This window comes from Lissotriton vulgaris, chromosome 9, assembly GCF_964263255.1.
Source record: "Lissotriton vulgaris chromosome 9, aLisVul1.2, whole genome shotgun sequence".
In the NCBI taxonomy this organism is placed as follows: Eukaryota; Metazoa; Chordata; class Amphibia; order Caudata; family Salamandridae; genus Lissotriton; species Lissotriton vulgaris.
In genome coordinates, this window is record NC_141697.1 from 420,155,888 (window position 1) to 420,181,145 (window position 25,258).

The 25,258-nt window shown below is 47.2% G+C and overlaps 1 protein-coding gene across 1 annotated transcript in view; it reads left to right on the plus strand.

Moving 5' to 3' along the window:
- The window catches only part of RCOR1 (REST corepressor 1), a 745,358-nt gene that overhangs the window by 498,331 nt on the left and 221,769 nt on the right, over positions 1 to 25,258 (plus strand). Inside the window, exon 12 of the mRNA XM_086937837.1 lies at positions 7,429 to 7,486. Within this exon, the coding sequence (XP_086793963.1) occupies positions 7,429 to 7,486 (58 nt within the window). The remainder of the gene's footprint in view (positions 1 to 7,428; positions 7,487 to 25,258) is intronic.

Here is a 25,258-nt window from a genome sequence, read left to right on the forward strand (position 1 = left end):
CCTCAACAAAGAGGGAAGGCCACGCTCGCGGACACACTCTCGCGAGTTGCAAAAAAATCTGGAATTGGCTCATACTCCACAATATAACCCTAAGGGCGGAATATGTCCCAGGCACGGACAATGTGCTCACCGACGCTTTGAGCAGGCAGAAAACATCGTCACACGAGAGGGAGCTAGATCAACAAATTATCGACCAGATCTTCTCCAGATGGGGCACGCTGCAAATCGATCTATTTGCGACGAGAATGAACGCCAAATGCCCACACTTCGCAGGTTGGCATCCCTAGTCGGGGTCTCTAGGGAATGCATCTTCCATTGCATGGCGCAACGTCTTTGCATACGCCTTTCCGCCATTCCCGATGCTTCCCAGAGTCCTCAGGAAAATCTAGGTGGAGCCTTGTACTCTAATTTTAATAGCCCCAACTTGGCCGAGGCAACATTGGTTCACAGAGCTCCATCGTCTATCCCTGGAGCCGCCGGTCCACCTGCGGCATTATCTATCTCTGCTTACAATGAACAACAATCAAGTTCAACATCCGGATCTGAAGTCTCTCAGGTTAGCCGCCTGGCTCCTGAGTTCAGAGAGTTCCACAATCTGAATATTCCACAAGACTGTAGACATTCTTGCCAGAGTGAATATTAAACAAGGACCCCCTGGGTAGTAAGGTACGCAGACTCCTAGGGCAGGGTAAGGACCAATATGAGAAAAATAACCTAGGCCGTCAGCAGGAGTTAGTGAACAATTGTTCTAAACTATACAGAGAGAGGAACAATGAAATATAGTTCTATATTAAAAATATGTTTAATTTGCATAGATAAAAATCATATAGTAACTACAACACGTTGAAACTATATGATACAATAAAAGACATAACACATTATAATCACCATAAATACACAGTGTACCTAAATCATAATCATTACAGATAAAATAGTTCATACACAAAATATAAAAATTGACACAAAACACTGTTGAGTGTCCTCCTGGTATCTCTTATACCACTTTCTTAGTATATGGTTTAGGTGGCCCCTAGGGCTCATCCATATTGTGCAACTTTTGTGTATTTTAAACTGTCTTGTGATTTAACGCTTGTGCTTCTGTGCTCATAAAGAGTCCAGGGGATTTTATAGTTAATAAATCAATATATATTTTCAATATATATCTGTGTGGTGTCCCTTTCATTTGGTATTCAAGGGGGTTGTGTATGGTATAACAGCTGGCTTCACATGCCTTTCAGAGTTTAGCCTAAGACTGCTTTGTCCACGTTACCACTAGGATAACTGGTCTACAAGGTTGAATTACAACCATCATCATAAGGGTTGCTTGGCATGATACAAAGTGATCACTAAGAATTAGTGAGCATTATATATCAGGCCAACTTCTCACATTGGTGAGCAGCGGATTGGGATCTGAGCTTGCTGTTGTTTTACCATTACAATCTTTGAGATTATCATTTGAAAGATCATACAGGTACCTGCTAGGTACATATAAAACAAGACTAGTATACTTAAGTTCTACTGAACTTAGTTGTTGTAGAGCAAAGGGAGTAGCACACCCTAGCTACAACTACTAGATAGGTTTAGTAGGTAAACACCAGTGTAGGTAGATTGCAACACATCCACCACACTAGAGCAATGTCTGGAACAGAGGGGTCCAGTGGACTTACTCCTGTTGAGAGTGACCCTCCAAGGGCACCATCCAAATTTGCTATTTTTTCCTTTAAGGAATTAAGACAGCTTTGTGTCTTAAGGGGTCTGAAGACAGGGCCTTCCCCTACTACAGACCACCTAAGAGAGCTCTTAGACCAGTCTGAGACTCTAAAGCCCTCTAAGGCAAACCCCACAGGGGATGCTGATGGAGGCCATCCTTCAGAGGATGACACTGTAGACACCCCTGCCCCTATCATCCTGGTAGATGAGAAAGCCTCCACCACTGGAGCTCCTCAGGTAGATGTAGAGGAAGAGGAGGAGGTGGAAAGCAGTGAGTCAGATGATGACAGAGATAGTCAGGTGCTGGTCAGTAGACTGAACCAGGCTAACTTAAGTCAACTTGGGAATGAATCAGGTAACAACCCATTCAGACCCCCAGGTGGACTTAACCAGGAGCCTAGGAGGAGAAGGACTCACTCAGGTGACTGACAACTCCCATGCTTCTAGAGGGTCTCATGGTCACTCCAGAAGGAGGATGACTAGCCCTCAGAGAAGGGAACATGAGACCAAATTGAGAGAATCTCAAATTAGAGAGGCTGAATTGAGAGTCCAGAGACAAGAGTTAGAGATTGCCCTGGCCCAAGAGAAACTTGCTAGAGCAAGACAGCCTAGAGAGAGTGGGGTAATAGAACCCACTGGTGGCAGCAATATCCACAAGGATAAAGACAGGTCTTTTGATAATAGAAACCTGAGTAAGATTGTGCCCCTCTACAAGTGATGCAGCGGCAGGCACCAGAACCAGAAAACATATTTGAAGACTAACATGAACTTCCAGAGGTGGAGAGCTCCGACGACCTGGAGATAGTCACAGTAGAGGACCAGTCGGACTCCGATGACCAGATCACACCGGGGCAAACCGTGAGTATCAAAGCCCCTACCCCGCCTCCACCTCCACACAAGGCTCCGGTCAAAGCATCTCTTAAAAGCCTTAGTCGCGACCGAAACACTGCTTCTGAAGCCCCGCCTTCCGGCTCGGCTCCGAAGACCACACCCAAGCCTTCTGGTACTTCGGGACCGAGCAAAACACTTCCCAAAGTGGCCTCAGCATCGAGCAAAACCGCTCAACCGAAAGAAGTCATCTAGCACAAAAAGGCAGTCGACTCAAAAACAGCCGCAGAGCCGAGAACGGGCGTCGACCCGAAAAAGGGCGTCGACCCCAAGAAGGTTATCGATCCTAAGACTGCAGCCGAGCCGAAGAAGGCAGTCGAGCCGAAGAAGGCAGTCGAGCCGAAGAAGGCAGTCGAGCCGAAGAAGGCAGTCGAGCCGAAGAAGGCAGTCGAGCCGAAGAAGGCAGTCGAGCCGAAGAAGGCAGTCGAGCCGAAGAAGGCAGTCGAGCCGAAGAAGGCAGTCGAGCCGAAGAAGGCTGCCCATCATACAAAAGACGTCCAGCCTAAAAAGACACTCAACCCAAACAAATCAGTCGAGCCGGAAAAAGCTCCACACCTAAGGGGCCTCGAGTCCGAAACTCACCCAAAAACAAAAAATAAAGACCAGCAGGCGACTGGTCCAAAATCCTTGGCGCCGAAGCCACGGACAGTGAAGGAAGAACTTTTTCATCCAGATCCAGTGTACCGAGAACAACACAGACTGTATATAGACCCTGATACAGGACATATATCAGTCTACAAGATAAACAAGAGGAGACTGGACACTGAAGCCCCTTCTCCTGTTCCTCTTAAGAAAAAGGACTTTGGCACATCCCCTTCAAGACCTTACACACCTCCTCCTTTCACTCCTAACATGCCTTATGTTCCATTTTCTCCTACACCTATAGAATATGATGAGGAAGAAGACATGGGTTAAGATACTCAGGATGATTTTATACAACCTGACGATCAAGGAAACCAGGATGACACATGGAGAGACCATAATGATCCTGATGACACATATGATACACAACCCATACCTGATCCCTCTCCATACCCCACAAAGCCACCTCCTACTGACGACAGTCGTCCTATCCACCGATTCCCGGTGTTGGGGCGTTGAGAGTCCAAATGGAGACATACACGGCGGCTTTGCAGCCCTCTCTGGCGTCTCCTCCTACTCTCCCTTCCACTCCTGGGGCGTCGGCAGATCCCTCGCCCTGCGCAGGGCCCTCCGCTGTGCCATCGGTGGCTCCGGCGCAGACTGGTTCGGATCCAGGCTTGGAGGATGTGGTGCTGTGGAGTGCGGCTCTTCTGGGGCACCTCCTTCAGGCCACGGCATCTCTGCCTCGCCGCAAACTCCAGCGGGGTCCTTGTGGTGTCGTGGGAGGTCGCTGGGGCTCGGGTCGCATCCCCCAGCCCCTCTCGGTCCTTTGACAAGGTGGTCCTGTGTAAGGCCAGGGTGTTGCCGCTACGGCGCCGTCAGCAGCTGGACCGTGCGGAGCCACAGGGGTCGGAGGATCCTCCTCGTCCTTCTCCGGGCTGAGGGAGGACCTCTCGTCCTTCTCCGGGCACTTCTCGTCCCACCCCACAGGCGGCTGCGTCGTCGGAGGGCGAGTCGGAGGTCGAATCGTCCCTAGCGCTGCCACATGGGTTGCCGAGCGATCTTCGCTTCATTCTGAGCAACAAGTTCACCTCGACCATCGCTGCCATGCGGGCCCTTAACACCTTGTGTGTGCTCGCTAGGGCCTCTTCCTGTTTGTGGGACTCAGCTGAGTCTCTGGGATCTGCCGCATCCCAGGTGTCTGGTCAGGTGGTCTTACGGCATCGTGCCTTGAATGGCCGGGAGCGTGCGGTGTTTATTCACCGCTCCGCTATGGACATCTCAGAGGTGCTGGGCCGGGCCATGGCTACCTCAATCACTCTGTCGCCATGCTTGGCGTTGGGACGGAGTATTCCCTGAGAATATTCCGGAGCGACTCATCGACCTTCAGTTTGATGGCAGCCTGTTGTTCCATGCCCCGGCCGACTCCGCCATCCAAAGGCTGGGCTCCATCCTCCTCCGCCTTATTCTCCTCCGTCCCCTCCTCAGTGACTCCTGAGTTGGGCTGATTCTGGCCCTTTTTAGGCCGTTTGTTGTGCATGTGGAGTGGATTTTCTGGCCATTTAAGTCTTTTCTTTGGACTTTGGCATTTTTGGCTGCCGGGCGGCCCTTTTGTTGATTGTGTGTCTTCCGTCGGAGTTGTTGCGCAGACTTGGCCCTGAGATTAGGCCTACTGCTTTGCTTGAGCTGCTTGTCAAGCCTTCTGCAGGTGTGTTTTTTTCCTGTGACTCTTTTGTTTTTCCTCTGCTGCAGAAGTTCTTCCAAAGAGGGTTCCCATACCTTGGTACTTAACATACCCTATGTGTGGTAGTGGTAGCTGTCCTATGGCTTGCGCTCTGCCAGGGGGTTCTGGTCTCCTTTGGGTGCCTGTTCTCCTTGGTGTTTATGGAGGTTGCTTTTGCTTCCAGAGGTCTTGTGAGTGGCCACTTGTAGTGGTGTGCCCGGGCATCTCCTCCTCTCCCTGCTCCTGTCCTGTGGTCTGGGATGATCCTTTGTACTCTCTTACCTGGCGCCGCCTACTCGGCCTTCCTGGGGCCTTGGGCTCTTTTTCTTGCTTCTGGCGGCTTTTGACTGCAGGCGCTGTTCTGATGAGCAGGCTGCCATCCATCTGGAGTCGGTTCACCCTCTTTTCCTTGGACCCTATAGACATCATCTTCCGCTTCCTGTCTTGGCATTGGGTGCAAGCTATGTTGCCTTGTGGGGGCGTGGGGTGCTTCGGCCTCTCCGTCTTTGCCCTTGGTTCCTCTACTGTGAGTGTATGGGCCTCTTCGGCCTTCTTTTCCCTTCTACATCCCCTTGAGATCGGTGGCGTTCTGCTTGTGGGGGTTCCCTTGGCCCGGCTGGGCCGCGGTTCTACCTGGTCCACAGATCTAGTCCTCTGTGGGGCTCTCTGTTCTGCATTGGCAGGTGGCTTACTTTCGCAGACCCTCCTTCCCAGGGGTTTTGCTAGGGTATCTATTCTACGTGAAGGAATCTGTGGCCAGTAGTCTCTATCAGATGTACGAGTTACTTACCTTCGGTAAGAAAGTATCTGGTAGAGGCGATTCTAGCCGCAGATTCGTTCACGGCCCACCCATCCTCCCCTATTCTGTGAGGACCCTTGGGTTGGTCTTCGGTACTCGCCTCCCGGTTGGGGGGCTGTGTCTCCTGTGATTGCCTTTCTTGTTCTTGACTGATGGCTCCGTCTGGGGGCGGTTTATTCCTCCTTACTTTGGAGGATGAGATTCCAGTGCTCCGGTGCCCTACTGCTCTGGCTACTCAAGTTTTGGCGGGAATTGCTTTCTATCCCTGTCCTCCCTCCCCTTCCCTCCATTGCTATCCTCTGATTAAGAGTCATCTGGCCATGTCTTGCCCTTGTCGCTTGTGGGTGGTTGCCCTCTATGTTGGGGTGACTTGGAAGTTAGTTGTCCTGCCTCTCTTCAAACTGGCCCCATTCCTTGCTCAGGATGGGGGGGTGGTTTTACTGCGTGTGCCATGACTTTTACGCATGTTCTTTGCCTCCGGGGCATGGGGATGGGAGGCTGTCTATGTGCTGGCAGGGTGACTGCGCAGGATTCTGCTTGTTCTTTTTTCTTTCCCTGCCCTTGGGTTCTGCGGTTTTGGCACTACTCTAGCGGTGTCGTTACTCACTTTCTTTCCAATTTGTCTGCTCTCCGCACACTGTTCACATGCTTCCACAGTTTATCTGGTGGTTCCATGTTGTGGTGCGGAAAAGTTCTCAGAAGAAAACTGAAGTAGGCGCGCCGGGGCGGGTCTTATGTGACCTTGCTGACGTCACGTACGCAGACGACGCCTGGGCAGAGTCGCGTGGTGTCGCCCCCCGCGGCGCGCAGGGATGCTGTGGCAAAAAAGTTTCAGGATCCAGTCTCACGCCTGGGGATAATTCTAAGTGAAGGAATCTGCTGCTAGAATAGTCTCTACCAGATACATCGTTACCGAAGGTAAGTAACTCGTACATTAGGGATATAGGAACTACACTTCACTAGTTTTATGCACCAATGGTCAGTATCTTGCATGGCTCTGCGTTACTGGTGCGGAAAGATGTGTACAGAACTGACGTCCGCACGGATGGGTGGCACCCAAGTAGTCTCCGTGACGTCATCTCGGCGCTTCCGACGCTAGTGATGGGCACGGAGCCGCAGTACGCAACCTACTTACGCGCAGGGGTACTGGTAAGCAAAGTTTTGCGAATCCAGTCTGACGCCTGGGGATATTCTAAGGAATCAATCCATCACGAACTAATGTCCCTTACAGATATATTGTTACACAAGTAGTAACTTGTGCGATTCCAGATTTGTATAAGAGAATTCCTCAATACACCCATCACCTTTGTACTCTTGCCATGCAGTGCCATCTGAAGAGACAACCAGTTGACACTGCATTGGCTAGAGGAGAGGGTCCTATTAATAAACAAATTCTAATATTTGTATTTAATGATTTCATCTTCAGCTGTAGCCCCTGGTTGTTTAACAAAGCACTACTGAGCTGCTGGTGTCATTTAACATTGAGTAGCCTTGCTGCTGCTGATTCCTTAAAAAGAATAATGAATTCATAATAGAAGGGTAGAGCGGTTTTGATTTGCAGTGAAGCTAATATCTTCATGATCACAGTACTTTTTATTAAACTTAATTGCAAGTATTTGTATAGTCGACCAGTATTCAATGTGTCCATATTGAATGAAATCTGTTTGTATGAAGAGATACAAAATGTAATTTGTTCAATAAAATAGATTTTGAATATTCCCTTTAGGTCATTCAAAAATTCAATGCACGCTGGACAACCGATGAGCAACTTCTTGCTGTACAAGGTATGGATTCTGTTCCCATGTATAATTGATTTTTCCTACTTAGGCATTCTTACCAACTACTTTGTTTAAATTAAGCCTTTGCAATTAATCTAACACTACTTTGCTATTCTGTAGCTCTTTTATACTTTCTAAACAGTGTATTGGTGTAAGTCAAATGTTTTTATTTTAATTAAGCATACTTATAGATTTTTTTTTAACATTTTCTAAATAAATGGTCATTTTTGATGGACATAATTTTCTTTGCAGATTACGTACTGTGAATTATTTCTTTCTGTGACTCTATGTACTCATAGCTTTAGTGCCTGAGACTCACTTCCGACTGGGAAAAGGAAAATTATTTTATAGTTGGTACCTTCCATGTCTTGCACACAGTTCTACATTCCTCACCAAAGAACACAAGCAAGCTCGATATTTGGGGATAATATGCCCACTTCATTTTGTTCTGGTGAACAAGTCTTTTTTTTTTTTTTTTTTAAAGAAGCGAACTCTGTTGGCTTGTTCCCAACATGCACGATTTTGTGCAACGATTAGGCGTGTGGTTAGTTGCAGGTGGTGATTCTAACTGTGTGTCTGCTCATACTCTGAGGGAGATCCTGGGGATGTTCCTAAGGATCTTTGTCTTTCCGATCCAAGAGGTCCTCTTCAAAGAAGCACAAAAAGAATTGAAAATGTTCTTCTAACGCCTGACTTCGTGCTTCAACGCCCCAATCCTGCACTCCTCCTGCTGAGCCAGCATCCAGTCCCATTCAGCATTTCCCAGTTTCCTGGAGCCAGAGCGAATCCTGCTCAGTTGAGATTCATACCATCTTAGGGCACCACCTCCCTCTGAAATATCTTAGGGCCCCCACAGAGCCGGAAAGTGACCCATCTAGGTTACCACTGGAGAGTCTGTCTCGGATGCCAGACAGGCCCTCTGGATCTGCCCCTGGATCCGGACTGACACTGCCAAGCGTGCCACCTTCCATCTCCTTTCCATCCTGTGCCGTCTCGGACGAGCCCATCATAGTGATACTTCTCGACTGGCGCCATCCAGGCCTTGCCAACCTCTGGGCTTACAGTCCCTAGATAGATCTTTCACTTCTGAAGGCGGGTGATGAGGAGGAATAGTTTGATCTCCTAGAGGAATAATCTGAGCCAGAGGAAGACTGATAGGAGGGGATGGGTGCCGCCAGTGGCTTCGACACTCCTGCAGATTCGGGCATGCTTTCCCCTCCAGCCCCTATTCTGGTGGAGGGTGCATCCCTAGCTACTGTGATGTGCAGGGCAGTGGAGGTCCTTGACCTACCACTGGCTGCAGTTGAGGTCCAGACCATCTTGAGATCTGGGCTATGCTTTCCTAGTTTGTCACCCACGGGAGGGATGCAGCTAAGTAAACCATTAAATGTGGGCTAGGCAAAGCGTTTTAGTCGACAATTACGTGGGCGCCATGCCTGGTTGAGGACTACTGGCTTTTTTGGGAATGTCCAGATATTATTCATGGCCTTTGATGGTTCCAGTCGGTTCAGAGACAAAGTTTACTCAGAGCTGGAGCACTGTAAGGACAGCAGGGGTTACGGGCATGTCCTTGGGCCCTTCGTCACCCTCAATACACCGTACGTGGCCACTGAAGGGTCACCCAGCGTCTTTACCCACACATCCATAGTGGTGCTTAAGCTTTTCAACTTCTGTGCGGCAGTGTATGCAGTACCTACCAGCCCCTTGGGTCAGGTGGCCAGCAGTTAGGTCAGTCCACCACCCCCTCCAGAAGCCACAGATTCCAAACTTTCATTCATTCATTCTTGCAGGACTCATATTTTCATATTCCAGTCTGCCTTGACCACAGGTGTTATCTACAGTTCACGTTTGGCCACAAGCACTTTCAGTTCACTGTTATTTTTTACCTCACCTGCACCCCTCGGGTTTTCCTCAAAATGATGGCAGTAGTTGCAGCTCATCTGTGGAAATCAGGGATGCCAGTCTTCCCCGATCTCGACTACCAGCTGTTGAAGACCTTGCCCCAGACTGTCGTGTTCCACCTCCAAACTCAGGTGGATCTCCTGCATTCGTTGGGGTTCACTATCAACGTGCCAATCACACCTGACTCCCTCTTAGATGCTCACTTTCACAGAAACTATTCTGGAGCTGGTGCAGTTTTGGGCCTATCCTCCAGAGCGGCAACTCAAGGATATTAATGCTGATGTTTCCGCCTCTATCCCGGATTTCGGTGAGACAGACTGAGACTGCTGGGCCTTATGGCCTCCTGCATCCTACTGGTGACACATGCCCATTGGCAAATGCGGTCTCTGCTGAGGGACCTAAAGCGATACATATGAAAGAGGGGTCCCAGTTCAGTCTATACGACAAAACAAGCAAATCAAAATAATCATGTACATAAAAAAGAAAATTCAAGAATGATTGAGCACACTGTTATTTAATCACAATGCGTAGAAGGGAAATAAAGCGTACATCTTTGACTTATCGAATACAAAAGCAATTGTGCCCCAAGGAGTGTGAAGATAGTGCACGTGAAGGAACAGATATCCTGCCTAAAAAATGGAGGACTAATCTTAAAATTAAGTTATAATTGGCAATTGGTAGTGAACCAAGGGGTAGTACCCCCTAAATGGGTATTTCACTATTGAAAACCATGCCTATTGCTCATCAACATGTTTTATTATTTGAGATGGCTTCAGCTGGTGGTTGGAAGGAAGAGAAGTCGACTTTTTAACCCCTAGAGTGTAGCTAGGTAACAATACAGCCTTAGAGCGGGGTCTTCATCAGGGCGGTGATGGAAGGGGAGGGGCTTCTGTGATCCTAAAACAATGAAAAACCATAAGTATACCGAAAGGGGACCTAAAGAGTTAAAGGAAACCAAAAAATGATAAAAAGTCAAATTACCGTGTCAATTAAACATCACTAAAATGGGCCAAAACTATTTGTTAACCATGTTTCCTAAAAGATTAAATCGTACAAAATTACGTAATGATTGAAATACAAGGAGACTCGCAGTTAGTGATATCAAAGTGCAATAACACAATATATTCATTCAAAATACTGGTGCTTTCATCGGACGTTGCTGCATTGGAGAAACATTGAAAAACACGGAGGGAGCAGCATTAGGAGCAACTAATATCAATTAACTGCTTTTTAAAATAATGATTGCTATCATTTGATTAGCTGAGTACTGCAGCAATTAGATCTGCTTTACTTTTTTTTAAAAAAGGAATATTCCCAATTTACCCGCACTCCTGCACCCGCTGACACCCGGCTCCCCAGTCCACCACAGGATTATCCCGATTGATGTGGAGGGAGGAGCGGAATTGGACTAACACTACTGGGTTAGAGGGGAGGAGGGCGCAACGCCATTGGATGACCGCCCTTGCCACACCTATATAACCGAATGCTCTTCACCACGCGCAGCGGGCGCGCCAAAGGCAAGCCCTTCTGCGCCTGTCCGCGCACGGCTGGACCAGGGGCCACAAACAGTGTTTGTCCTCCATCAATCCCCAGGATTTACAGTCCTAACTAGCTTCGCGAGCTAAGAGGAGAGAACCCCGCTTTCTGTCACTCTTCCTGGGACCCTGCAGCCAACCAAATTAATTGTTCACTCTGCGGTTTTCAATTTCGAGCCAACCCCCCCCCCCCCCCCCCCCCCCCCCCTAAACATTCTACAGAAATATCCTTTCTACTGGAAGATTTAAACCCTGATGCCCTGTTCTTGACTGAGACCTGGATACATTCAGATTCAGAACCTGATATCATCCGCCCCGTCCCCCAAGGCTTCCAAATCCTTCATAGCGACCGCAACTGCGGGAGGGGGGGCGGCCTAGCAGTCATTTACCAGGACTGCTATGGATGCCGTAGCATCCCCTCCTCCATATCAGACTGCGAAAGCCTCCCCTTCACTTTAGACCTCTCCCCCATACTGTTACATTTCGAAACCGTTACCTAAGAAGGAAAAATACAAGTTGGTACAGGTTGGTGCAGGGGAAAGACCATATATGGGAGACAAAGCGCTCTTGGTTTAGCTCATCTCATTATAGCAAGGTCGTGAGGGTAACTCCCTTCTACTAACTCCGAGAGAGTCCGCGCAGCAACCCTTGGAATGTGCTTATCCAGCCTACCCCCACCTACAACCTTGACAGGCCTAACGAGCAGAAGCAGCAGGTTGCTACAGGGGTACTGTTTCTCAGGAGAACGGCTTGAGCTAAATGCAATGTCAGGTTTTCGTTAATCTCTCGAGTGGACCAGGCCACAAAATGGCGCCGGTCAAGCCAAACAGTACAGAGTATAATTGGGTGCGGAAACGTGTAACACAGTGTATACTAATCCCTATGTTATTACATATGGCGTGCGTATTGGTGTTTGTGTCTCTACATTTACCTGCTGGGTACATCACGCTAATTACTAAAAGTAACCGCATATTCTACTTAGGCCTAAATCGAATGCTGGTTCCTCAAACCCTCCTTTTAGCGGGATGTAGCTAAGTAAAATGGAAGTACTAATCCTGGAAGACTTCCTCATCAATGGCCATCCGCACATGAATCTCCTGCTGAAGCATCTGAATCTTGGTAGGGACAGGGGAAGGGACACACAAGGCTGGCACTTTGGTTGCAAAATAAGAGCAACAAGCCGGACCACGTTGCATACAAAGACAACAGGTAAAAATGATATCTGCTGCTCCAGCTTCTATCAACAACAGCTTCCAACCCCAAGTCTTCAAGAGCCCCCAGAACCAACCAGAGAGTGACCAGGACCCATTTTCGGTGTGCATTTCAGCTGCAATGCGGTGCAACCTTTGGATAGCGAAGTGAACTGTGGGGGCGGAGTCTGGAATGTACACACAGCAGGAGCTGCCAATCACTCGGCATGCTCCCTCCTCGATCAGCCAGGATGGCGTCAAGAACCATCCGGTTCTGGAGCTTAAAGAGTCTCGTAGCCTGAAGCTCTACAGTAATATTGGTCAGGATATCGGTGGTGATATTGATGACGTTCTCTACTATCCTGTACAATCGTATTATTTCCCTACTATTTAATATGGGCCCCCAGAAAGGGACCAATCCTTTACTAAAGTCTGTGAACTGTTGCAGGGAGGTGTCAGTCTGATCAACCTCTGTCATCTCGAGCTGTCTCCGCTGTCTATTGGGAACAGTTCTAGCGCGATGGAGTTGGTGTGTTCTATGATAGTCTGACGGTGCTATGTACACAGGGGGTACAAGAAGGACAGGTAACACTGACCTGCCCAGCCCCGTGGTAACCAAGTGTAAGCATTTTCCCCACACAAGAAATACACATTTGGTGGTGTCAACAGTGGAGGGCTACTGAATATTTTCATTCTGTAAGTATAATTGCAGATACTGTTACCAACTTGCACATGTCCCATTCCTTGTACACAGAAGTCTGAGGAAGTATTCAATATGGGAACGGGCACGATACGCTCACTGGTGACGTTTCTAGCAACAAAGTGTTGGAAATACTGCGAATCATTAAAATTAGCAAAATCATAAAGTTCATCTTTTAACCAAGTACTATTTTCATAATCTGTATACAAATTCATACAGGCTTCTGGATCCAACGATCCCTGTCCCCCATTTCCCTCTGGGTCGAATCCCTGGTGTGTTTCAATGTAAGCTAGGATCATCCCATAGTCCTTTTCTGTGTATTGTTTGGGATTTTCTACATAGTGGTTGTACATAGCGGAAAACATTTTAAACCATGCTTCACAACTTCCTAAGTAGGACAAGGGCAGTGAAAGGAACAAGTCCTGTTTATGCGTAACTGATGGCAAGAGCCCACAAACTCAACAATCGGTAATATTAGTAGCGCTATGCGTCTGATGGAGCATTTCTACAAATACATTCTTTGCATAAGTCTGGCGATGCCTTTCTTCGTGGGGTGCTAAAGTGAACATGAAGTGTTAAGGCGGGGCAACAGTAGATGGCAGAAGAGTTTGCATGGGATACTTATACTCTAAATATATGAATATACTCCTAAAAATAGCTAATATAACTGCTATTACTAACACAAAGGCTACTTTTTCACGCGTGGTCCATGTAGAAAACATTGGCTCATAAAATGGCAAATATCGTGGTACAATGGGAAAAACTTCTTCAGGTACAATATGACCAAAAGGGTGCATTCCTAGCTAAGTCAAAAACTAAACTCTGGCCTAGCAGTCCGACCTGCCAGAGGGTTCTTCTCCCTGTGTCCGTCAGAGTCTCACAGGCAGACTCCTATCGTTCATTTCAAGAAAACAAAACGTTGTTGCCAAAGGAATCCGATGTTCAACCTGGCCGTTCACAAATGTTAGTCTTTCTTTCTGAACAGAGCACAACAACAAAAGTTCCAGCTCTCAACGGGTTCAGTCCAGTGTCTCGTTCAGTACCTCAAACTCGAAATCTAGCAAACCCTGTCTTTTTAAACAGGTCTTTCCTTATCTCCTGGCAGTGGTGACTGGGGCACCGTGATGTTTTCTTGACCGTAGGTTGTATCGCACATGACCCGGAGCTTCCTGATCAGAAAATAGCAAAGAAGGTACCTTTCCTTCATCAGAGCTTCTGCTTACTGGGATATCAATGACAGGATTAAGGGCAATTGCGGGATCAGCTGAGACTGGTTCGCCCCATCCCGTCACTCCTTCTTGCCTTTGCTCTACTTCTCAGGCGTCGGAAAAAGGCACAAATGCAGTGGCTCTCTCGGTTTCCTGGGTCAATATTCCATCATAGTGTCGCTGATCATAAGGAAGCAGGAGTGGCAGTCGTTTCAGATGGGAGGCGTGTATCCAGTGCTTCCTCCCATCCACCTTTACAGCTGTCCGGGTCGAGAGCAGGATTTGGTGCGGCTCGGACCACCTCGGAGCCAAGCTGGTGTCCCGTTCAAACTTCTTAACCAGTACCCACTGGCCAGGTTCCAAGCGATGTCCGGGGCCCTCTGGCGGAGGCTGCAGTACTGATGCTACCTGCTGATGAATAGAACGGAGGTCTTTGATCAACTTATACAGGTAATAGATCAACATAGGATATTCAACATCAGAAAAGGACCGTGGCCTAGGTACCCCCCATATGTTGGCTGGTCGCCCGAAAGTAATCTCATAAGGAGAGAGACCAGAGCGAGAATGAGGGGTGACTCTTAATGACATGAGGGCCAAGGGCAGTGTCACAAACAAGGCAGATTGCTAACTTTATGAATCAGGTACAGCAGGAGCGATGTAGTTGCTAGTTTCTCTCCTCCCTAGGAGCGGCCCCTCAAGTGAGTCATATACATAACGCTCCCCTCTGAGGACCTCACCCAGGGAAGGGGAAAAGTGGAGAAATAAAACATAATAGACTGGCAGCCAGAAAACATCTACAGCATGTGACGACAGGTTAGGCACTTCACATTATGTCTGCATTCTGTTTCCTGTATAGAGACACAAGAAACACTCATAAATACAACCCCTTGTTTTTACCAGCATATACTATATGTATAAATGTGTATAGGCTACTCACTGATATATGCTGCCACAAGCATCCAAGTAAAAAAGGGCACAAAAAGGAAAAAATAAAGCAACGGTAAAAGAAACAAGAGAAGTCTTAGTCATATAAAGAGGAAGCTACTTAGCTCACAAAATGACGTCTCTTCCTGCTATGATATGTGATTCACAAGTCCTGGGAAATCATCTGGAAACAATGCATCTTGCTTCCCATGCGATTTCCAATGTACACAATCCAAGCCTCTCAACGGCTCTAGGTTTGACTAAATTATCCAGTAAATACAGAGTTCCAAAAGAAACAAAAAACGAACAAAAGGAGAAGAGACTAAAATACTCTTCTGTTAGTATATCACTAACAATACCAGTTACCTCCGTGATGACTCGTGGAGTAGAAATCCCTGGTTAATGTTTTTAGAAATAACCGCATAGCTGAGAGCGGCTCTCTCGGTTATTCAGCGCGGCTCCCCAGCGCGGCTCCAACGGTCAAGGTGCAAAGTTTTACCGCGTTAGCTGAGAGCGTCTCTCTCGGCTATTCAGCGCGGCTCCGCAACTAAGAAATTCCAATGACTCACAAGCTTAGGACCAACCCGTTCCGGATTGACAGGAATCTCTGGTCCAAAATAGCACAGGGAAAGGCAGTCACACAGGTGACCAGCACCGAGAGCTTCCTGAGAGGGGCGGATATAGGAAACGGGAGCAGGATGAGAATGGAGACAGACAGACTACATAGCAGGCATTCTGGGAGATGTAGTCTTGTGGCTAAAGCACCTAAAACGTGACAGGCAGGGTGTCAGGCCATTTTAAACCAGTGCTCTCCTGAATTTTAGCCATCTTCAGCTTCAAAATTCCATAATACTTTTCCACGAGCCCTGCTGACTGGGGGTGTCGGGCTGCGTAGTCTTATTTGCAATCCATTACAAATATGTCTAATAAGGGCCCCATGGAAATGCACCCTAGAGTCCGACTAAATCAAACGGGGCAAACCGAAGCGCGGTATGAACTCCTTGATAAGGGCCTTTGCCGTAGCCAAGGCAGTATTCGCTTTCGTTGGGTAGGCCTCAACCCATTTACTGAAGGCACAAACCACAACTAGCACATATTTTAAATTGTTGACGCGCTCCATGTGGATATAATCCATCTGGAGTACTTCAAACGGTAAAGTTGGGGGTGCAAAACTTCCACTCAAAACATTTTCTGCCTTCCCCGGATTGTGTTGCAAACAGACCATACAGTATTGGACCAAACGGACAGCCGTCCTTTGTATATTAGGGTTATTCCATACTGGGTCTAACAGGGCACAAATACCTTTAGCTCCAATGTGAGCCGGACCATGGGCCATAGTTACAACGGCTTGCACCAATGCATTGGGTAATAGCCATCTCTGCTTTTCTGTCAAATCAACCCAACAGTTATTCTCATCCAATCTCCCCACTTCCTTCTCCCATCGCTCAAATTCAGCTGGGGTGGCTTCCTTCTGCAGTTCTCTCACGCTTTCTATGGTATCAAACAAATCAGATTCCTCCACCCATCTTGCAGAGGACATTACAAACATGGTCGATATTGTAGACTGGGCCGTTTGTTTGGCTACTGATCTGCAAAAGCATTCCCCTCGCCCACTTCGTCCTCCACTGCCTTATGGGCACTGCATTTTACTATGGCTAGCTTCTTGGGTAAAGTTAGGGCGTCAAATAATCGTAACACCAGGGGACCATTTTGTATCTTCTGACCATGGGAGGTGAGGAAACCCCGCTCCCTCCACAACCGCCCAAAGCTATGGGCTACGCCGAAGGCGTATTGGCTGTCTGTGTAGATGTTAACCTCGAGGCCCTCACTTAATTCACAGGCTCTTAATAACGCCACCAATTCAGCAGCCTGGGCTGATTGATGGGGCACTCGAGATGTTTCAACTACTGTTTTCAAAGTCGTGATTGCATATGCAGCTGTTGTTGTTCCATCTGCTAACTTGAAACAGGACCCATCCACATATAACTCCCCCTGAGGGTCAGATAGAGGAAAGTCGGTGAGGTCAATCCTGCCCTTCATTTCTTCTTCAGTTCGAAATATGCAATCATGTACATAATTTGTAGTTTCATTCGAAGGGAGTGGTAGCAATGTGGCCGGGTTTAATGTGGCACATCACGTAATCGTAATGTGTGGAGCAAATAGTGTCAATTCATATCCAGTGAGGCATGCGCTCGTAAGGTGCTGTGTCTTAGTTTTATTTACCAATGCGTCCACAGCATGCGGCACCATCACTGTTAGACTAGAATTTAGAACGAGTCCTTCCGACTTCCGGATGGCCACCGCGACAGCTGCTGTGGCCCTCAGACAGCTAGGAAGTGCTCTGGCGACATTATCCAATGTGGCCGACAAATAAGCACAAGGTCTTTGCTTACCACCAAATCCTTGCTTTAACACTGAAAGCAAGCAACCGTCTACCTCCTGCACGTATAGTACAAAGGGTTTACGGTAATCAGGAGTACCCAAGACGGGTGCAGAACAAAGAGCAGATTTTAAAGAGTCAAAAGAATGCTGACAATCATCCGTCCAAGGGAGGGGTTCATGCACATCTTTAGTGGTTAAATGCAAAAAAGGTTTAGCAAGAAGAGAAAGATTAGGTATCCATTGGCGACAGTAAGAGGTGATGCCAAGAAAAGCACTAACTTCACGCTGGGTGCGAGGGACAGACATGTTAGAGATGGTAGTAATACGCTCAGGAGTCAAACGCCTACCCTCCTTCGACAGTAGATGACCTAAGTAGGTCACCTCCTGTCAACAGTATTGAAACTTAGACAGGGACACCTTATTACCCTTCGTCGCCAGATGATGTAGTAATTTAACAGTGGCATCCTTATAGCCTTCCTCAGTGTCGGATGCTATCAACAAGTCGTCCACTTACTGCAAGAACAAGTTGCCCTCAGGCAAGACTAGATCATCCAACAGAGCCTTAAGGGCCTGACTATAGATGCTCGGATTCTCAGTATAGCCTTGAGGTGCACGACAGAATCTGAAGCTTCGGCCAGATAACAAGTAGCCGAAGATCTGTCTGCTATCAGGATGGATAGGGATGCTGAAGAAGGCATTCTTCAGATCAATGACCGAAAAATATTGAGCAGTAGGCGGGATCATCATAAGGATAGTGGTGATGTCGGTCACCACAGGGTACTGCAGTACTGCAACCTTATTAACTTCCCTCAGGTCATTCACAAAACGATACGTGTCAATATTTCCCTGTGGACCACAATCAGGATTTTTCTTTAAAATCGGAAGAATCGGGCTGTTACAAATATTGGCAGCTGTCTCCTCAACCACCCCTTTATCAATGAGGTCCTGAATAATTGAGAGCAAAGCCCGCTCACCAGCTGGTGAAATTTTGTACTGTGGTATGCGCGGTAACTTTGCACCAGGTTTCAACGTGATATGGACGGGTGGGACGTCTAATCTTCATACGTCCGCATCCCCTGTTGCCCATAATGCAGCAGGAATGCTATCGAACTAAACTAAACTAACCTAAACTGTCTGCTAGCATGCTCGATGTTCTGCTCTGATTTATTTTTATCATGAGCAATGGCTTTCTGAGTTACAGTCTGCCCTTGTTGTATCTTCATTAGTTTTTCGGACCGTATGCGTCTCCGCTTTGCCTCTTTCTGCCACTTATTAAGAGTATCAAACAGACTGTCTGCTGCGTTTAGCAAACAGACGTTCTTGCAGTTATTGGATCTTTTTCTCGTCGAAAGACCCTGTCTTTGGCCGCTGTAGTTCTACATTATCCTTAGTGTATGTATTCCACAACTTATTAAAGAGGAGGGGCCCAATTCCATGCTTACAATACATATCATGACTGGGAGTTCCCTCCGGAGGGGCTGGTTGGCTTTCATCCAACCTTGTGCTTCCTCGGTCAATACAGCCAAAACATAGTTTACTGAAGCACGGCATCGCCCTCTTACCAAAATCGAGCTGAAAAGGAACAAAATTATTATTTACAACGCTCTCATACACATGGGCATGTCTGCACTCAAATTCACTCTTACACAGATAAAGTGACTACAGTACAAAAAACGAACTTCAGTTTACATCGACATAAATGACAAAATAAATGTATTTCAAACAAAAGGTGGAGCCCGTCGACTCCCACCTATGGAGAACCCTTTCCGAAACCTCAAAGATCCAAAAAGACAAAGTCAAACAGTCTTATCCTTAGACTGCCTAGAGATAGCCACACAGGTTTCTCTAAACCACAGACCGACCTACGGGCCATCCGACGGCATTCATGGTTCACCTCCCGAACTATTCTGGCTAAGCCCGCTTTTTCAAGCGCCGCTGCAGATTTGTCCGAGTGCTACCCAATCTCAGCCGCCGGCGTTCCCGAGAGCAGTCCGGCCGGGTGTGAACTGCTTCCGCAAGTTACACCAAGATGTCTGGTCTTAATCTCCAGTTATTTCCAAAATACAGAACAGGGGCGTCCGCACGTGCAGTCTCAGTACTGCCCCGTCAGACCCCTTTTTAGAGTTCTTCATGACCAAAAGCCACCAAATTCCAAGTCCCAAATCCAAAATCCAAAAGATATCCAACACAAGACAGAACAAGAACCTCATTTGGATGCCTTCAGGTCCGATTGTGCGTTCTTCACTGCCAATTCTCGTTAGACCAACGTGGCCTGTTCTCAGGTTACACCTGAAGGACTCCGGCATGGGGTCACTAACAGCTGGGGCTCTCTCGATCGGGAGAGCGGAGCAGACCCCAAATTCTTCGGTCGATCCTTCCCCCCCCCTCAATCAAGATCCCCCTTTTCAATGTCCCGTTTCTTTCTGATTACAGAGGGAGGACCTCAACGCAGAGTCCCGGCGGAGTCGCCAATTGAAGTACCGAAAAATAAATTACAACTCACCTAGAGCCATACTTACAAATAGACCTATTACCAATAATCAGTCAGTTGGCAGTCTAGAAGGTCCAATTGTTTATTATAACAAACAAACTCTGCCAGAGGAGCTCCTTGCGACCTAACCCCACGAGGTCCGCCAAGAAGACTGCTGGCACATTTTCAACCCATCACATATATACGGTTACATTTCGAAACTGTTACCTAAGAAGGAAAAATACAAGTTGGTACAGGTTGGTGCAGGGGAAAGACCATATATGGGAGACAAAGCGCTCTTGGTTTAGCTCATCTCATTATAGCAAGGTCGTGAGGGTAACTCCTTTCTGCTAACTACGAGAGAGTCTGCGCATCACCCCTCGGAATGTGCTTATCCAGCCTACCCCCACCTACAACCTTGACAGGCCTAACGAGCAGAAGCAGCAGGTTGCTACAGTGGTACTGTTTCTCAGGAGAACGGCTTGAGCTAAAAGCAATGTCAGGTTTTCATTAATCTCTCGAGTGGACCAGGTCACAAAATGGCGCCGGTCAAGCCAAACAGTACAGAGTATAATTGGGTGTGGAAACGTGTAACACAGTGTATACTAATCCCTATGTTATTACATATGGCGTGCGTATTGGTGTTTGTGTCTCTACATTAGCCTGCTAGGTACATCACTCTAATCACTAAAAGTAACTACATATTCTACTTAGGCCTAAATCGAATTCTGGGTCCTCACCCTAATATAGCCAATCAGAACTTCAATAAATGGATATCTGATTCACTTGATGCCGTGATCCCTTTTACATGTACTGAATCCAAACGCACTAACACGACTGCCCCCTGGTACTCAATGGAACTAAGGGAATTAAAACGAGCCTGCAAAAAGATGGAACGGAAATGGCGTCTTGACTATTCCCCCGTCCAAAAAATCAGAATATAGAGCAGCTATCAAAACCTATAAAGACGGAATTAAATGCGTGCAGGCATCCTTTTATGAGGAAAAAATAACCTTGGCCGCCTCAAAGCCCAAGGAAATCTACTGCATTGCAAAAACCCTCTTGCAACTCCCAGAAAAACCCCGAGACCCCATGAACGCTCAAACCCGATGTAACAACTTGGCAGACTTTCTTCAAAAAATCAAAACAATCTACACTTCTTTCCCCCACCCTGGGATTCAATCCCACACGTCCTCTAGCCCAGAGCCTCAGGCTTTAGCTACACTCAACTGCTTCACGCCTCTAGACCCTTCCAGAATCGAAATCATTATGCATCAGGTCAAATCCGGCTCTCCCAATGACCCTGCACCCTCTTACCAGTCACCACCCACATTGTACCCATCATTCTGGGACTACTTAACTCCTCGCTATCTACCGGCATTGTTCCTCCTTCATGGAAACAAGCCATGGTCAAGGCTCTCCTTAAGAAACCCATCCTTGACCCGAACACCCCACCAAACTACCGACCCATTTCCCTGCTCCCCTGGCTTAGTAAAATCCTGGAGAAACATACCAACACAGTGTTGACAGTTTTTGGAAGCCAACAATCTCTTAGATCCCACGCAGACAGGCTTGCGCCCCCTACACGGGACAGAGACCGCTCTGCTCGCAGTGATGGAGGAGACAAGGAGAATCTTAGACCAGGGAGGCTCTGCTGCCATCATCCTCCTTGATCTAAGTGCCGCCTTCGACACTGTGAACCACGACATCCTACTGCACCGACTCAGTAGCAAGGGAATATCAGGAACAGCGCTCATCTGGCTCAGGTCTTTCCTCTCTAACCGTTCCTTTCAGGTTTTTGAAGGTGACGTCATCTCCCCTAGCAAACCCCTTGACTGTGGGGTGCCGCAGGGCTCATCCCTGAGCCCCACCTTATGTAATCTTTATATGAGTCCCCTAGCTGAGATGTCCGCCCCTATGGAGTGAAGATAGTCACTTATGCGGACGATACTCAGCTAGTGGTGGCACTCAACCCCCAGCAAGGCACACCCAACGGTCTAAAAAATTGCCTGGAGGCAGTCGCTGAATGGATGACATCATCAGCAGGCTCATGGAGTCTCGTATTGTCCTAACACCAAACTTTACAAACAATGGCTTCAAATAGGCAATCCGTAGATATTTGTACAATTGGCAAAGCAAAAGAAAATGCACAGTGCTTTGTGGGGTAGTATTATCACACAAACAGGGGCCAACAGGATGTGAATGCAGGGAGGGAAAGGCCACAAGGTGATGTACTACTCCAGTTCTCAGTCTAGCCAACGCAAACCAATGTGCATTCCAGGTCACTTGTGACAAAGTTGAAAACCTACAAATTCATTAAAGTCTCGGTAAAGAACACAGGAAGAAAGTTCAGCACTATTTTGATGTCGCCTTATGGATAGCTGTTGTAAAAAACACCCCTTAAGTTCAGTTTTAGACAACTCATTGGACCCGCATCGGTCCACAATGATATTAATGTCAAAGATCTCACGGAAATTTTCCACAATATATTTTAACCATGGAATCTTTTCATAGTGATCCAAAGAAAGGCAGTCAGAAATAATAGCTCTACACAATGAGGTCTCTTCTTTTATCCAAATAGAGCGCCATAGCATCAGAGGTCTGAGGAGAATCAAGTCTGCAAGATGATAAATACCCAATTCATTATGCACCAAAACGTTTGAGACAGAGCTTGGCAGGCACAGCAGTCTCTTCAAAAAGACGTTCTCCTCTACCTGAAGAGACCCTGTCGTGGCATGGCCCCAAATGCCTGCTCCATACAGGGCAATGGAGACACAACGAGACTGGAAAATTTTTAACATGTCGTGGACCCGCCTATCTCCCAATTTGGTAGCCATGGTGAATATTCCATGGGAACTCGCCATCTTAGCCCGAAAATTCCTGGGCTCATTGGCCCATTTGTTGTTACTAGAGAACGTGACCCCCAAATAGGAAAATTGATCAACAGCTTGGACCTTTCGATCCTCTATAAAAAAATGAGAAGTGCTTCTTTCTATTCTTTCGCCCGCATTCCATAACAAAAGTTTTGGATTTAGTTAACACCAATTTTCTACTTTTAATAAATTGCGAGAAGCCATCCATCAGTCGTTGGAGGCCGACTGGGGTGCGTGAAATTAGGACCTCGTCGTCCGCGTAAAGTAACACTGGGACGCTATCTTTATTTATTTTAGGAGCATCCACTGCCAAAGATTTGAGAAAGGAATCAATCTCATTGATGAAAGGACTGAAGAGCAGTGGAGCCAACACACATCCCTGTCTAATTCCCCGCCCAATTTTAAAGCTAGTGGTGCATTCCCCGTTTAGGCCATAACGGACACAAGCACGTAATTTGGAATAAAGACGTGCTAGAAAGTGCACAATACCCTCCGGTGCCCCGATTTCAATAAGCTTTGCCCAAAGGATGCCATTGTCCACCAGAACGAAGGCACTACTCAGATCTGCGAAGCAGAGATAAATAGTGCCGGTCTTTGCCTGGGTATATTTACCGATGAGCAGGTCCAAATTTAGACACTGCTCAATCGTGCCAAGGCCCTTCCTAAACCCAAACTGGCTCTCTGCTAGAATGCAGTTTTCCTCCACCCATTCTTCCAGCCTAACTAAAAGCACTCTACTCATTACTTTTACGGAGGAGTCCAACAAAGAGATTGGACGATAGTTCTTGACATCCCCTCTATTTCCTTTCTTATGGATAGGAATTAAGATTGACTCTTCCCAGGTAGGGGGCACCTCGTTACAGACTGCTATGTTAAAAATATTGGTTAATAGAGGCCCCCAAACTTCGGGGGCCAGTTTATATATATCAATTGGTACCCCGTCTGGCCCCTGTGCTTTTCCTCCTATACTGGCCCTTATACCATTTAAGACTTCTTGGACAGTGATATCAAGTGGCGTATGTGGCCACGTATCCCCTGAATCACCTAATACACTATCTGAGTCAAAGATTTTAGAAAAATGAAGGGTCCACTCATACCTCAGGACATTCGAGGTTAATTTGGGGATCTTGTCATCCTTGAGGAATGGGGAGTTAACGGTTTTCTAAAACAGGGTACAATTATTCAGTTCAGCAGCCAGAGTCAAATTATCCCATGCTTCCTGTTGGAGTTCCAATTTCCTACGTTTTAGGGTTTCTTTATATCTAACTCGAGGTCCAGAACCCGGCCCTTATCCCTAGGCTTTACTGATAAGGCTGACTTTAATTCCTTTAGGGCCAAAGTGCAAGCCGGGTTAAACCACCCCCGCAGGCATTCTTCCTTATGCTTAGATGTAATGGTAAGCTTGGAATTGATGATGGCAATAATACCAATAAAAAGCTCAATAGAGCTGGTGGTGCCTTGATCATCTTCTAAAATCCGTGTGATTCCATCCAGACGGCTAGAAATGATTGAATCCGACGTGCTTTCCGCCCTATCCCACCTAAGTCTAAAACCGTTCGGCCGTACTGCCTCAATGTTATTGATGTTACGCTCCAGAATGGCAGTCCCATTGGTCTCCCATAACAGTGCCTCTACTGTCAGGCAGTTCTGGTCACTAAGTTGGATATCTATAACTTTTGGTGCCATAATCCAGGCCTCAAGGCTCGACAAGATACAGATAAAATCAATTACAGAATTAGCTCCCCGCCCTGTGAAAGTGGGGAGCACCTTCCCCATGGCAGTCCAACACCCCACATACATTAACATTGGAAAGTGGGCATGTAGTGGTATTGAAATCCCCTGCCATAAACAGATCAAAGACTACGTTGGAATCATTTATAATAACTTCCAAAGCACTTGAAAGTGCTCTAACCACATGATCCCTGGTGCCATCAAAAACATTGTTGTAGAAAAATATTAATAGAATATTCCTACCTCCTGTATTGTACAGCCATAAAATCTGGGAATGCTCTCCGACTTGTACATATTTTTTAACTAACAGAGGGGTTTGGACAGAAATCAAGATCAAAAGGCCCCCTTTCGCTCTTCCTGATAAAGAACCGGTAGCAGGTAACTGGTAGGAGACAAAACCATTATATCCTTTAAAGTCCCTACACCAAGTTTCCTGTAAACAGATAATGTCAAAGAGAGCTAAAAATTCTGTCCATCCCAAGCAATCTGATTTAGACCTAATGCCTGCAATATCCAGCTAGGAATATGGCAGATGGAGAGACCGGATAGACCTGACCCCACAAGAGAACGGCCACAACCCTGTTGGGAAGGCACGATGTTGGTGATATCGGGTGCTACCACTGGGCAGCCTACTGCGTTACCCTCCTTGCCCGTAGGCGCACAATCTACAGTAATCGCCCGTTTTATAGGCAAAGTTCCTGATGAACAAACCTTTGGTCCCATACCATACAGAACCTGTTTCTCTGGGATTTCTAAGGATACCATACAGGACTCAAGTCAATCGTTTTGATCTAGCCCACTAAGACATTGAAAACGATTAACAGTGTTCACCTGGAAACTACTTGGGGAACTGTACGGGGCCT